This window comes from Heliangelus exortis, chromosome 2 (assembly GCF_036169615.1).
Source record: "Heliangelus exortis chromosome 2, bHelExo1.hap1, whole genome shotgun sequence".
Classification (NCBI taxonomy): Eukaryota; Metazoa; Chordata; class Aves; order Apodiformes; family Trochilidae; genus Heliangelus; species Heliangelus exortis.
Window position 1 is genome coordinate 43,719,357 of NC_092423.1, and position 16,190 is coordinate 43,735,546.

Here is a 16,190-nt window from a genome sequence, read left to right on the forward strand (position 1 = left end):
TCACTTGTACCTTCGGTAATTTTGTGTCGGTAAAGCACACTCACTTCTAGACCTGATGGTGCAAAGCAGCATTTGTGGAAGTAAGAATCAGACCTACTAACTTTTGAGCTGGAAACCAGCCCCAGTTCAGCCATGCCGTGTAAGGGTTACCTTTGCTGTTTTTTTAACACAGGTAGTTTTTACTGTAACATTTTCTCCATTATTTAACTGCTATGCTTGGAGAGTATCCTAGCAACAAACACTTCAATATGAACAGTTCTTAACTGGTAGCTCATACACAACAATCTGATCAGCCAGCAGCAGGAAAATAATCCCCTATGATGATAACTGGTGTATATTACAAATGACTGTTAATTCAGTTCCACAGCTTCACCATGCTTCATCTTTAATCACAAGGCATATAGTTGCAATAGTGCAAAACATTGATCCTTGTGCTGGTTAAGAGCTGAGCTTTCCATACCCAGTTGTGATATATGTGTCATTAAGTCACAGTTGTTAGCCTTTATGATTAAATACAATGCAGAATGGAACCCAGTCTATCTGTAGCATCAGATTTGTGCACAGTAAATCATGCACCCTAAAGGCAGAGAATTTCAGCACTTAAAAGATGACCGTGAATGGGTTGAGAGAGGTGGTTCTCTTCAATTACATGTCAGTGGTTGTGGGCATCACTGTTCTACAATTTCAGGTGAGGGAGATGCATTGCTTGGATGGTGACAGAAGAAATTCACTTGGATTCAGAGAAAATATCTTCCCGTTGTTTATTATGTTCCCCTGTAGAGAATTGCCCATGCCACCCACTATAGAATGGGACATTTTTTTAAGCAGTAATGGTTACCTTGATTCTATCGAGCCTCTGCTACCACAGGATTTGACAAGAATCACTATAATTGTTGTTGTTGTTATTTTGATAGCTTCAAGATATTCCTTAAAGAGAGTCAAAAAGGTAAAATTCTTAACTGAAATACTCCTGATATACATCATCATGCAGGAGATGAAATTTCTGTAATAAAGTTTTTGGTCTAAAATGAGTCTTGACCCAGTAAAATGTTGAAATGTATGTGAGGTTTTAGGCATGTGAATAATTGCTCCTAATTGCAATATCTTACATGCCCTCATGAGTACCCTGCAGAACCTTCCCTGATGTCAGACTTATAAAAGAGATCCACTTGATAGGTTATTTTTACAACTTCCTTCTCCCTCCTTTCAGTTTTCTCACAGGGGCAGCTTTTGGATAGATTATTTCTGACCTCCTTGGATAGCTATGAGATTTTGAGTTCCAGGCTGACCTGAGAATTTAAGTATTGAAAAAAAGTATTGTTTGGGTTGACTCCAAGTGGATTTTGATTTCATGTTCCAGCAACATAAAAAATAGTTGCTCACTAAAGAAAATAAATTATTCCTTCTTTCCATCAGTAGTAGAGGTAATACACATTTAGGCATAAATAAATACTTGTTTTATTTAAAAGATCTATAAACCTTATACAACTTGATATGTAGTCTTTATAAAAAGATCCTTTGACTTTTTTTTCCTACTTAAAGAGCTGAATAACCTAAATATCAAAACTAAACACAAGGTATATTGACAAAAGGGATGTGATTTTTAACCAAATACATCTTTATCTTAAAGCTGTCAAATGTAATATGCTGATTTATAATAATTTTTGTGTTTGATCAGAACTGATCTGACAAAAATTTTCCAAAATGTATTAAATCTGCATTTCTCTGAGGGGAAAAATAAATCTGATTAATTTTTCTCACTAAAAACTATTTCACTAGTTAAAGGCATGGTCTTTTGTTTGTACTGAGGATAAGTAAGCAAGATAGCTGTGAATGTCATTTTGTTCAGAGAGAGATTACTTGGGATATGACAATAAAGAATTGAGCCAGAAGTGGCTATTGTTATGGGCACTCATCCATTACACTGACATTTGTTGGAATGGTGACAGGTCAAAATAAATAGACTAGATATGAAGTTGTATAAGAAATATTGACTTTTCTGATATAGATATCTATATTATATCTCTGCTATTGAGAGAAAGGGGGACAAAAATATCACTATTTAACATGACCAATACATTTTTAAGAATGCTGTCCCCTATCAGTACTTGGGAAATTAATCTAAACCAGCTAAAAATAATATATGCTTGTCCTTTGATCAACACTAGCAATTAAAATCTCACACAGACTCACACACAAGTTAACACCAGAGGCACAAAGTATTCAGTGCCCAGAACTGCAACTGTCAGCCTTGATCCACTCACTCAAGGATAATTGCAACTTCGTTATAAAATCACAAAATGAAACTAAAAATAACAAACGCAGCTGGCTGGCCAGTTCCTTGCAGAAACATGTTTCCAACTAACTGAAAGTAGGTCTAGCACCAGCCCATCAATAACTTGCATCTCCACACTTTTACAATAGACCACAGTGCAGCACTTCACACTCGTGATGATCTGGTGAAGAGAATCAGCAGCCATGAGCAGGTCGTAGCCAGACTTTGTTCCAGGAGACAGGTGACTGAGTGGCACTGTCAGCAGAGAAGTGTATGTGCCTACAGTTCAATGACAATTTGGCAGCCACTCAGCATGGTGTCACCAAGCTGAAAGCACGGAGGTGAGTTTTGCCTCCCCTGGGATTCATAAAGGTCGGGGGGAAAAAGGAACAAATCTGTTTCTCTTGCTCCTCAGTAGAGTTTGTGAAAGGGCATCTGGATCTAAGACAAATACAGTCTATGACAATATATAGATCTAAGGCAGAATTGTATTTTGAAGTGAGAAAAAAGAACAACTCTCGAGAAGAGGAAAATTAAATTAAGGTATTTTGAAAAAGCAGTCAGAAAAAAGCTTCCTGTGGCGAAAAAACCCCAAAACAAAACAAAAAAACAATCAAAAAACCCTAGAAAAATTAAAGAAATATAAGCACTGCAAAATGATACGCATACCAAAACCAACTTAGAATTGAAAACTTGTGAGTGACATACCCTGACCTAAGGATCTGTGTACAGGAGCAGATTGACTGGAAAGGGCAATCTCATGAGGAGAACGAGTCAATTACATTGTGGGATAAAGAAATTTTCAAATCAAATACTGAGGTTATCCTTCCTAGATACTGAGGTGAGAAAAAAACAGCCTTGAGAAGCACTTAAGTGTAAGAGAAGGAGAGAAGGGAAGGAAGGGAGAGATGGAGAAACAGAAGGAAAAGCATGTGATCAGCATTGCAGAGGAACACAGTGGCCATTCCATGCCTCCATATGGAAGAAAAGAACCCTGAAAAACCCAGCAGTGTGTGGGAAAATTCCTTCTGTGGGTGAACACTGTCTCTACCCAGCTGCTAAAAAAGTCCCTGTGACAAATGCTGCAATATATATAAGGCAGGTGAATGAGGAGAAAAGCATCTGGTCAAGGCAGTATTTAAAATCTAGCCATTTAATGCTGGGTTTGTCCCTTCCTCTTCTGCTGAGTGCCTCCTACACCTTGCTGGGCTCATACAGGGACGGCTGGCTGAGGGCACAGGGAAGCTCTTAGTAACACCACTTCCATGGTTGTGTTCTTTTACAAAAATTAGGGAAAGGGCCTGAAGGCAGCCAGGATGTGGGTGGATAGTCCAGCCTTTGAGAACTTAGGGACTTAAATTTCAGTTAAGGAAACAACCTCCTGGGAAACACTGAGTACAAATTCACAGCCATTTCAGCTGCTTGTGGAAATACAGGGATGGAAAGCAGAACACACTAGTCCTAATAGAACAGTTACAAGGAGAAGGAAAAAGAGACACTCAGAAAAATAAGCCAGGGAAGGCAACCAAACTAAACTCAGGGAGAAAGTGGAAGTAAGGATGTGCATCAAATGAAGCACATGGATTCTGTCCCATCTCTTTCTTCCCCACCCTCTCCACCTCACTAATAGAGCAAATTTCATTCTACATTCCTTTTTTCCCCCTCCATTTCTGACACAATAATGCCATAGACTTACTAAACACTTTGTGGCCATCCAAAGTTAGGCCCAGCCCCAGGTACTGTTCACCATATGTTACATACATTCACTCTGCTTCAAAATGCATGGAAAAGTCAGCTTACATGTTTGAAGTTCCTAAATGGCACAAACTGGACAATGTCCCGAAGCACAGGCTCGCCCTTGGGAGACCTCAGGATCCCATCATCACCATCCAGCATCTGCATGTCACTAAAATCAGCATTCCCCACGCCAACGATGATGACTGACATGGGAAGGTGAGAGGCATGGACGATGGCCTCTCTGGTGTCAGCCATGTCTGTGATGACACCATCCGTCAGAATCAGCAAGATGAAATATTGCTGAAATTGTTGAACAAGAAGTGAAAAATTGTATCATTAGTTAATCTTTCAAAGCTGCTTGCCCTTTTACATTATCAAAGTATTTCTGGTAACTCATTCGTGGACTTTTTTAAATCACAGAATCACAGAATGACTTGGGTCAGAAGGGACCTTGGAGATCATCTACTCCAACCTGCCTGCCATGGGAAGGGACTCCTCTGAAAGTATGCTCAAAGCCTCATCCAACTTGTCCCTGGACACCTTCAGGGAGGGGGCACCCACAACTTCTTTGCACAATCTATTCCAGACTCTCACCACCTTCATACTGAAGACGTTCTTCCTCAGATCTAGTCTAAACCTATTCTCTTTCAGTTTAAAACCATTTATTTCCCTTTATGCTATTGCTGGACACTTGTGAAAGGTCCCTCTGCAGTCTTCCTGTAGGTTCCCTTCAGATATTGTAAGGCATCTATAAGGTCCCCCCAGAGTCTTCTCTTCTCCAGGATGAACAATCCCAACTTTTCAAATCAAAAAGAGCCTTTATGTTGACTCAAAGGTTAAGTTCATTTTCCATCCAAACCTTCTCACCTACTAATTTTTCCTGTTCTGGAGTTCAGCTCTAGTTCAGGTAATTTCCAGGAGCTGGAGGAAGCCATGGGATGCATGGTGTAGAAAAGGGTTTTTCTAGCTGCTAAGTCTGGGAGAGTCAGGACCTAGGCTGAGAATCCTCACTAACCCTATTTTCTATCTGCTGCACAATCACTTCTGATTACATTTTTTTGTCCGCTTTGGGAAGCAGTGGGAGGCAGGGAGGGTATTGAAGCATTCCAAGCCTGTGGCAGAGCTGTCAGGCAGGTTAAGACAGCATTTTGCAGCAGAGCTTTGCTAACAGGCAAAGTGGGATGGGTGCAGCCATCTGCAAAATGGAGGGTGGTGTAATGGTGCCTGTGAGAGAAGCACCACACCATGACAGGTCTGCATTCTGCAGAGTAGTGGGGAGGAGAGCAAGGGCATGTGCAGGGAGGAATATGTCCATTTCAAACACAGAGCCCTGAGGAGAGGCTTTCTCATTCCCTAAAGGAGAGGAAGCTGTTTCGCATGCTTGTCGCTTCTTTCCCGAAACTTCAAAGCCTGCTGGACTGGCATCATGGACTATGACTTCTCACATGGGTGCTTTATGGATCTCTAGGCAGCTGGAGATTACTGCACAAATGTGCACTAATAGGAAAAATCAACAGGTCATAGAATTTGTTCATTCTGTACGAGCAGTACCTCAGCACAAAACATAATTAAAGTTTATGAATACACAGCTCTATAAACTCCCACAGAGTTCTGTTCATTGCCTCCTGCCATGAACTATGCAGGCAGAAACCTTTATCTTGAAGACTCATGCTATAAATTAATTTGGTTTTCAAACACAAAGAAGGGAAGCTTGGATTTAGAAGAATGAAGTGACTTATTCAATATGACATGCTAGTTTAGAGGCAGCAGTGAGAACAGGGTTAAATGGCTATGGAATATCAAACATAGTAATTCCCCATTTTAGGACTGGGATCCTAAAGAGCATCAAGATCCTAGAAGCAGCAGTGGAGTGACAATCACAGGCCCATACTCATTAATAGAAATGTTTGGGAACTGCTGCCTTGACAGGACATTTAAAAAGGCTCAGCACATGACGATAGCTTAGAGAAAGCTCCACTCCTGGTGATGAGATGCATGCCAATGTACAGCTCTACTATGTTCCTATATGTAGCAAATTTTCTTCCTGCAGTATACAGGTCCCTTCCTACATCCTTGACTCCCACTGCACTGCTTTTATAATTGCTTCAGACCTACTCATTCAGAAATTTTCATCACCTCTCTCATTGACCCTTTCCTCCAATATTTTGGAAGGCAGAAGAAAAATAAGCCAAATCCATTTCAGAGGTGTACATTTAAAACACCATCTATGCTTAAGCCTTTTAGCCCAAAAATCCGTCATGGGTTTTGTATCAGACATAGGCTAATGGACTTCTCTCCAGATTTCTAAAAGGCACATAATATAGTAACAGCAAATTGAAAACTCTGTCACTGTAGTTGTCAAATGAATGGTTTTTAAAATCCCCTAGTTGAACAGAAAACTTTTAGTACAGCCTCTGCTAGAAACTGAAACTGGGTAGTCCATATAGGGAATCAGTTGAACCCATCTCCTTTTAGTACCATGACTTTTAGGGCTTGACCCCTAAATTTTTGTAGCCTTGGTGGTGCCATTTTTTTCCAAACTGAAGAATTGGGTGTTTTACAGTAAAATAGCTCTAAAAGCAAATAAGAGAACAGTGGGGGAAGAGATTCAAGTTGTGGCTATCAAAGCTGTAAAGGCTAGATACACTGCTCCAGCTGACACAGACTCAAGATGCCTTCTGTGAAGTTAGGCTAGTGAAACCTGTAAAGGTGTGGTTCACATGCATGAAAAGGCCTTGTTTTTATGGCCTACAAGAGATGCATCACAAGACCAAAAAGAAAAAAAAAAAAAGCCAAACACAGCATTATGTCCTTACCGAGGCCTCCTTGGTGTTGGTCTCCTCTGATGCTGATTTTGCTACCTTCTGGATGATGGGAGCAATGTTTGTTGGCCCATAGAGCTGCAGCTTGGGAAGGCAGCTCTGATAAGCCTCCACAACACCTTGTATTCCTGGCATGGAAAACCACAAACAGGCAAATAAACGTGAAGCATATCACCAATATCAAGCTTGTTTAGAATTTAAATAAAAGGTGGGTTTTTAATGAATAAGTCTAACACATCACATGATTAGCAAGTACTAACAATTTTAGGTAACTTCTGAGAAGCTGTCTCTAGCTGCCTTGAATCTAATCTGTAATATATAATTCATTATCCCATGCTTCTCTTTCCCAGAAGTTTTTAAGGTCTGTTTTCCAAGTATCAGCCCACAATGCCATAGCTTTCATCCTCCTTGAAGTGTAAGTGTTCACCTCCTGGTCACCAGCTAAGATCTATGCTAAAAAGGCAGACAAAAATTAAAAACACTTCAACACTTTTCCCTCCTCCTCCTCAGATAAATACTTGTTTTAATCATGGTAGTTACCAGCACATTTGCTTTTTGTACTTATAACCTAGAGACGTTAAGGAATCAAAAGAGCTTTTGAAATACTGGACTCCTCTGTGCTAAGAAAGCAATTTTTCAGGGTGCATTTGCATAATTGCTCACAGGCTGAATATGACTTTGACCAAAACCTGTGAAATATTGTAAGAAACAGCAGGATGCTTTGCAGTCTACAGAAAAATGAGCTTTGGTCAAGAAGTTTTTATGGAGCACTATCTATTTTTGGCTTTTTCATTTCAGGACTTATAGCCAGACCAGGGAAAACAGATTTCTGCTGACACACTTGACAGGTCACAGAATAGAAATTGGTGTTTTCAATCATTGAGAAGCAGGATTTCTTGAAGTGACGCACGTTAACCTCTGCATGCAGAACTCTCAGCTTACCAGACCTAAAGGATTGGAGGTCTAAAGTTGGAAAGAAAGTGATAGACAGAAAAGCTTTGTAAAGGATGCTGAAGAATGAAATTACTTCAACAAGACTAAGCCTGTTAGAGTTTGCAGTGGGACTACGTCACTTACAAGGTTTTACTCAACCACATTTGGATACATGGGAGCAGACCCATTACTAACAAATCATGAGGAGCTGTAATTGCTTTACAATGGTACCTGAACCACCTATGAAAAATGGTGAAGCATGCAGTCCTCTTTCTTTATGGATAGTTACAAACATATTTTTCCACTGCTGTGCTCACAGACAAAAGAAGACATTCCAATTATAGATACGATTGACTAAATTGTTGAGCAATGTAGCAAAATTTCCCTTGGTAATTCCAGTAACATAATTACATATTACAAAACTGATCTTTTCTCGACTCCCATTTTTAAACCTGTGAACTATTTCATTACTTACACTTACTGATCTTGCATGAATGCCTCATAAATCTTCCCTAACATGATGACAAGATACACCGAATTTTATTTTCTTATGCATTGAAATAGTTTGAGATAAACCTTACTCCCTACATTCCACGCAGTTTAAAGTGGTTCAGGTCAGAAAGCTAAACAAAACATGTTAGAATATCCAGGAAAGAAACATATACTTGAAAAATAATGTCTTGTTCACTATCTCAGATTAGTATCTTTTAGAAATATCTACTGTCCTTATATAGTCAAATTCAACAGGGTATGTGAGTGGCTTACTTTCTACCTTACTTTTCTTGGAGTCCTTTGTTTTTGGGAGAGACAATGTGCATTTTTCTTCACAATTCAACAATTTATATTTTTAATTGGAACTCACTTTCAATAGCTCTGATGAAATACAGTGTATGCCTCTTTAAGAGGGTTTTGGAAGCATCTTCCTCAGACAATAAAGACTAAGTATAAAACTATAAATACAATATACAATGAATATACTTAATATAGGCTTAAATACTAAAATTTTCAAGAGCAAAAATGGTAACAGGGGAGAAAAGGTGAGGATATCCTTTTCCTCACTTCCTTTCTTGGCATCTGAATTGTAATCCTGAACATATTCTTCTGACCATGCCTGAAATAATAAGCCCAAGAAGAGGGGAAAGGAGAATCTAAAAAATTTGATCAGGAAGAACATTTTGAAACATCCATTTCAGTGTTTGGAAGGTAGCAGAAGGATAAGGAAGAATAACGACCTGTGTATTTCAAATCATCTGACCAAGACTCTCAAACAAAATGCTAGTCTGGGATTACTTGTTACCTTGTTTAGAGATCATTGCCCTGTTATTCTAATCTTTTACAAAATGTCTGAATCGTGGCAGGAGATTCAAGACAGACAGATTCAGTCAGTGCAGACCTCACTTACAAATACAAGACATAAAGCAAAATCTGCTGCACGAATCTGGCCTCTGACTACCAAGGATTATTGCAGGAACATCCTGTTACCTTACACTGTGTTAAAAGAGCCTCTTGCTCCATTTGCCTTCATTAAAGTGAGCTGCCTTCTACAACAGCAGTCCTAAGCTGCTGCCCTGGCCAATGTGCTGGACATGGCTGGGATGATTTGTAGCAGGCCACTGTTGCTATAGTTCTGGGCAAAGAACTGGTTCTACACAGAGGAGTCCTCTATCAGAGGTGCATAGCCTGCTTTTGCATGTCTTACCCTTCTTCAACTGCACAACACATGATATTGCTGTAGCTGATGCTCTGGAATTAATCTAGAAAATGTGGCTTCAGTTTTCAGAAGTGCTGGTGATTTGGAGAAGCTCAAGCACTGAATGTCCAACGTGGTGTACTTCCAAAAGGGCCTATTTTCTAAAGCTAAACCTGGTGGCTTGAAGCCTTACCAGGTTTTGAAACTCCTGGCTGCCTTGCTTGAAAAACACTTTAAATACTCGGGGGATGCAATAAAAAAATACAAGCACATTTTGAACAGCAGAAATACAGCACTCTGTCCTAATGTGAATGTTACCTGCACACTCTGGGTTGTCTTCATTGAAGTTGATGGCAAAATCATGAGAGACCTGCAGATAAATGGAAAGAAGAGGTCTACAGTCAGAAAAATTATTCCAAGAGAATTAGTGGTTAAACACTCCTTTTATTCTTTCTTTGTTAAACCTGAGATCTTTAAAGCCATCAAATGTGAAATACAGTCCCAGCCGGAGCTGCCTGCAGAAATAAAGTCACAAAACTGAAATCAAACTCAGTAGCACTAACAAACCCAAGGAAAAAATAGCACAGAGAAAAAAACACCAATGTACATAAGAAATCACATACATATGATATGAGGATTGCTCTATCAATGCCAGACAATCCTACTGCTGAGGAGATTTAAATGCCAGCTCTCCTGAGCTCAGCATCTCAGATTGCTGGAGAGAGAAAGCAGGTAGTGATACAGCACTGACAGCACAAGGTCAGCCCCCTTCTGAATCCTGCATTCCCATGGGTGAAGAGTTCATCATTTGAAAGCCATGGAACCACTGGGAAAAAATCTATTCAGGGATCAGGAAGTCACTCAGACCTACTGCGTAATAATAACATAAGAAATATAAGAAGTCTAAGCTGGTTAGGAAATTAGATTGTGCTGGCAGGAAATTAATAAGAAAAAACCTTAACACTCTTGGTTTTCCTCAAATTTAGTGAATATCCTATTTTCTCTCTCTCTCTCTTTCTGTCTGTTTGTCTGTAATAAAATACCACAGTGCTGTTTTCTAAGAGAAATGACTGCATTCAGAACATTTGCTGGTTTCCTAGAAAAACAATGTATTGTATATTTAGTGGCTTGGGAAAATAATATAAGACTTCTCTATGTGCAAACAATGCAAGGCCATGTAAGTCTCAGGTTCCTGGCTTCCTCTATCTGTCACATAGAGATCTGCATCCACAGCATAAATCTGTTGGGACTGAAACATTCTTCAGATGCCCTTTTCTGGTTTTAAGGTTTGGTCTTGCCTGCATTTTCCCCAGACTCCTGTTTGCTCCTTTCCTTGATTACTGAGAAGGCTTGATTCCTTTCAATCTGTTCAGCTCTGAAGCTCTGGCTCTTAAATCTTCAGTTTGTCTTTTTGTTTTGAATGAAGCTCAGCTTTTTCCTTGAAATGCTGGAGAGTTAAGCGGGTGATTTCCATAATTTAAAGTTGCACAAAGGCGTTTCTGTAGGCAACTCCAATTACATATCTTTGAGACTTTGTAGATCACTGTAGGACCTCCAGAAGTGCCAACAGTCCTAGTCACATGGAAAGCAACCTGTTTTCTCCCTCTACAATGTAACTTGAATTAGCTGCAGAAAAGAGATTTGCTTGTTGGATGTCCCTGTTTTATTTGCTACTTTAGATGACTTCACAACACAGCCCAGAAATTGTTCTATGACTAATAGAACAACAGATCAAATAGGTGATTACAGAGAAGCTTCTGCAAAAGCAAAGTGGTATAAGTTGGCTAATTGAATTTCCCCATCACATGCTGGCTGGGCTCACCACAGTGATACCTACCACTACTAATCAAGAGTTTAAAGGACTGAAGCAAAAACACACTGCATAGTCTGCAGCCAGCTCAGCTCAGCCAGGACGTTGCTACCAAGCACCAACTGCCTCTTAGAAATAGTTTTATGTGGGCCATTCAGGCTACCCCACTCAGCCATGGAAGATAATGCAGAAAGTCAGGACGTGTGTTCCTGGCTGAGCAGGCACAGAAGAGCAGGGCTGTCAGATCTGCTTCAGAGGTGCTCCAGAGCCCTTCTGTCTGGCTGCTCTGTGAGTCTCCTGGCACACTTTGCCCAGCTGGTATCTGCCAGTCTCAGGACCAGCTGCAGGCCAAAGGTAATTACAGCTGTCAAGAACAGTTATGCGAGTTTTCACTCACTGATGATTTTTTTTTTTTTGTTATTCAGTAGCCTTTCTTCTTCCTTTAGGCTTTCTGTATTTTGTTCTAACTGCATCTCAAAACAGAGAAGGATGGTGATGCATATTCAAGTATTACAGGCTGATTCTTGCAACACTGTGCCTCTTCAGTGACTTTACTTTATAGCAAAAGGATTATCACAATTCCTTTCCAGAGCTATGAATACAGTATTTGACTCTCACACGCAAGCATGGGCTGTATGCTTTTGTTACTATACCTCTCTCAGGATCACACTTCACAAACAATTTATCTGGTGCAGAGCTATGGCACCCAGGTTATTATTAAATAAAAATGTAGACAACCGTTAAGACCATTGAGAAAATTCCAAGTCGAGCAAGTGTGCACAATGATCCAAAAAAGAATACTGTATGAGCAATGGGTGCTCTTTGCCCAAAGCAAGTGGCCATTATATGTTGTCATCCCAGTTCACCAACAACAGTGCAAAAATTTATCCTGAAGACAGGGCAGGAAACACAACGCATGCAGACAAATCTGGCTGGTTTCTATGCACTCTGAACAATACACAACAATTTAAACACAATTAAAGTATAATGTAAAGGAAAGAAGTTCTTTGAGTTGCTCAGTGATGGTTCACAAACAGGAAATTCTCACCAGAGGCAAGCCAACTGCAGATATTTTTAAAGAAGGGTTTATCCAAATGCTCAGGACTCATTCCCCACTCAGGTGAGTAAAACCAGCTGTGCTTCACCTGTCCCTGTGCTGTCTCCCCTGTAATGACTAGAATCCAAGATGGTCCAAACCAGCAGAGACTTCAGGCACATAACATGTGCTAAGTACCTTACTGAATATGGGCTCCTGTCTGATAGGACTCCATTTAAAGCCCACCCATGTCAAAAGATGGTTTGGATCAAATATAAAATGCTTATGTTTTCAAAACAGTGCAAAGTAATAACTCTCCCTCCATTTTAATTTTTTAAATTAAATGTGCAAGGGCTTTTGTGACTGAAAGGCAAACCATGCTCATGACAGAAGACCAAAAGATGGTATAGTAAATTGCATCTTTCTGATATTGAATGACACAGTCCTCATGCACTTCCAGAACTAATAAGCAAATGGGGAAAAGGAGCCAGAAAAGTGAATGCCTAAGGTGCTGGAAACTGGCAATTCTTAGGGTAAACAAGAAGACACTTGTCTGTTCAGAAGTGAGCTTGTTTATACAGCCCACTAAGGTCATTTCTATGATGGATCAATCTGACAGTCAGGAAATCTGGGAATATGTCAAGCCACACAAGCAGAATGACTGCTGTACACTGGTACCTGGAACAGAGAACTTTGCACTGAACTACAGATCCTGGTTCACAGGAATCAGTTTCACAACAGGAAATGTCCTTACAGAACTGTGATTTTGCCACAGCCACTGGATTGCTCCAAATATGTAGCTGACCCTTTGGTCATCTCGGGTCCTTTCTCTACAATAAATCCATAAAATCAGTCCATAAAGGGAAAGAGAAATTATGAAGTGCAGAGGTGATTACATACGAACAGTGTGGCATTACCTGGGTTGCTGCACAAAACAACACTGAAAGCCTCCAACTAAGAACAATTACTTGCACTTGGCTATGTGCTCATCTTTTCCCTCTGCAGGACTTCAGATAAATTATTTAGCAGATACTATGACTGATGTGGGATTATTCAAACACAGCTGTTCAGGAACTTCCTTCACCAGGAACATATTATCGCTCAGGTAATTTCTTCAAGTTTTTTACCAAGCAAAATAAGTAATTCTAGCATACATAGTGATGTAGATTCTAACAAAAGCATTTCTGAGGATACATCAACTACATCAAAGATATAAAATATTTTTGCTGATTGTAAAAAAATTTTTGTCACTGTACAATGCCTCCATTGCCTGTACATACACAGCAAAAAGCACCTGCATACAGACATGCAGCTGTCCATCAGCAAACACAAGACTCCTACAGGAATCATAACCATACTCCATTTGATAGAAGGTAACTTACTTCCCAACATCCTAACACACTGGGATGTACTGAAATTCATCTTTATACATTACCCTTGTTAAATAGGTTTCTTGTTAAGGCAAGGATAATTTCTTAGTTCATTGGAATTTTTGAGATTTCTTAGAAAAAAAGTTTTCTGGACTGAGATAGAAACCTCAAAACAAATACAAAAACTCTACCTTGGAATCTGACAAATAACAAAATCTCACAAAATCATAGAGCAAATTGCTTGAGCGCTCTTGGCCTATGCAAAAACATTTTATTTAGGTTGCATTTAAATATTTCTCTGTTTTGTCCTCAACATTTTAAAAAAAATCATTTTTAATATAACTGCACTACATTTAAAATAAAAAGCTGCTTTAACTCAGAAACCAGGTTTTTAATTCATTTTCCAAATGCTGAAAATAGATGCCTCTATTCTGAAAATCAGTAATCTTTTTTTCTCTCTCTCTAGATTTTTGAACTAATTTAAATTAACTTCACTGTCCCAAATAGCTCCAGCTTTCCAGAAACTGCTATGGTGATACTACTGGAAATACCTAACAAATAATTTGATAAATTCAGCCACATTTAGGAATACTTTCTTACTAATTTAAATAGAGATTTTCAAAAACCCATGAACAAAGATGCATATAAATGTAGATGCTGATACACAATGTTGAACACTTATCTTTGAATAAATCAAACACTTTTAAGCCACTGCCAGTGTGAAAATTAAATATGGAATGCCTGCATATTTTGCAAAAGCTTAAGACAGTAATGAATTTAAAGAACCATTTTGGGAATGTACATTAATCGAATTGTTTTTTTGGGAACTGGACAGCTTGTGTCTGGCTGAGACCACACTGTAGATATTTCTGCTAGGCAAAGCTTGACCATTTATTTTCCTCTGCACTTGATTTTTGAGCATGCTGCCTCATTTCCATGTCTAAATCCAGGTTGTGTTGTTAAGGTGACAAATTCTGATTTTTTCCCTTGGTCTGTTACACATACTTGTGTTGTTTGTTTTTTTGCCAGGCTTGGGAATCTTTTTGCCCTCAAGCAGCTCCCCCAAAGTGTGGGAATTACACAGACCACAGCACTTTTCAAGTCCCTTACCTGTCCAACAAACCAGCCAGTGCAGTTTAGGGTTGTAAAGATGCTGTACTGTTTCTGTAACTGCAGTGAGGTTCTGTCCAGCAGCTCTTCTCAGCTTGCATTAAAAATGCAGAAATAACCAGGGACTGTGTTAAAACAAAGTGCAAGTTGTTTCACACCCCCTCAGGAGTCAGCCTGCAACTCTCCTTTAGGAAAGAACACTTTGCTATTGAAAATATACACCTGCCATGGGGCTGACACAGTTCCACCTTTCTTTTCATTTTAACAGTAAGTTTTGTGCTGCTCTGAGTTTTTCAGAACTCCTTTGAGTTCTGCCTACTAAGAAATTGGTGTGTGTGGTTCAGCTTTCTTTCCTCCTCTTCACTGTAACCTTTTGCAGCACGTTTCAGATATTTCTTGTTGCAAAAAAAGAGATGGTTTTGAGACACTGGTGTGGGATAACCATCAAGTTCTGCAAATTTCATTTCTTAGAGACTCAAGTGGGGAAAACTGCTCGCAGAGGTTTAAGGAGATCAAGGAGCAGGGTGATGTATTTGTCAGGCCATGAGGAAAAAAGATCACATTGCTGAATATTGGATGAAAGATCTCTAGACAGACGAGGAATGTTATATATGGCATGTCTTGTTTCCTTCACTCCCACAGATTCCTCATGCTGCTAAAAACCTGTGGGGTTTTTTTTAGTTTGGTTTTTTTTTTTTATTCCTGCCATCAGCTGAAATGTTTCATTTGCAGCTGAAGCGGGGGAAAATAAAGTTAGGGTAACATAGTAGTGCGTTCTTGATATGGAAATTCTGTAGAAAACATGTATAAAAACATGTTTTTAAAGGGATTCACTCTTAATAAAGAGCCTGCAGAGGTGGATGCTGACATTGATCTGGAGTGCTAATGTAAAACAGGGGCTACATTTTTCCATGGTGAATAATAGTTGGCATAGCAAACATTGCTTTTTTTTTTTTTTTTTTTTTTTTTTTTTTTTTTTTTTTTTTTTGTAGAATGTAGAAGGATGCGAAGATGCTGGAATCTCATTAAATGGGCAGGTGGATACTTTCCTCCAGCATTCATCCCAGATTACTGGTAAGAGCTCAAGTCATAATGAAACCAACCACATCTGGACACCTTTCCCACAATTGACCTAGGGGACCAAGGAATCCTTGGAGAAAGATACAAAGTTTGGGGCCAGCCTGAAAGCAGCAGCCTTTAGCTGGTCTTAAATAGCATTTGATCATTAAATGGGTATTTGTTACCATTGATTCATGCTGAATACTGAGCTACAGGCCTTTTTTTCCTAAAAATTGTGACTGTCCCTGACATACATTTGATCTGAATCCACTGGATCCCCTTTCCCTACTGTTGTTATCAAGCTGTTTACCTATGGCCTTCCTTCACTGTGCTATTGGCATGCTTATG

At 39.4% G+C, this 16,190-nt stretch overlaps 1 protein-coding gene across 1 annotated transcript in view; it reads right to left on the bottom strand.

The window, feature by feature from the left end:
- The window catches only part of CPNE4 (copine 4), a 231,835-nt gene that overhangs the window by 2,462 nt on the left and 213,183 nt on the right, over nucleotides 1-16,190 (bottom strand). The window contains exons 13-15 of the mRNA XM_071735821.1: nucleotides 9,776-9,827; nucleotides 6,829-6,962; nucleotides 4,076-4,312 (exon numbers count right to left, since the gene is read on the bottom strand). Of these exons, the coding sequence (XP_071591922.1) occupies nucleotides 4,076-4,312; nucleotides 6,829-6,962; nucleotides 9,776-9,827 (423 nt within the window). The remainder of the gene's footprint in view (nucleotides 1-4,075; nucleotides 4,313-6,828; nucleotides 6,963-9,775; nucleotides 9,828-16,190) is intronic.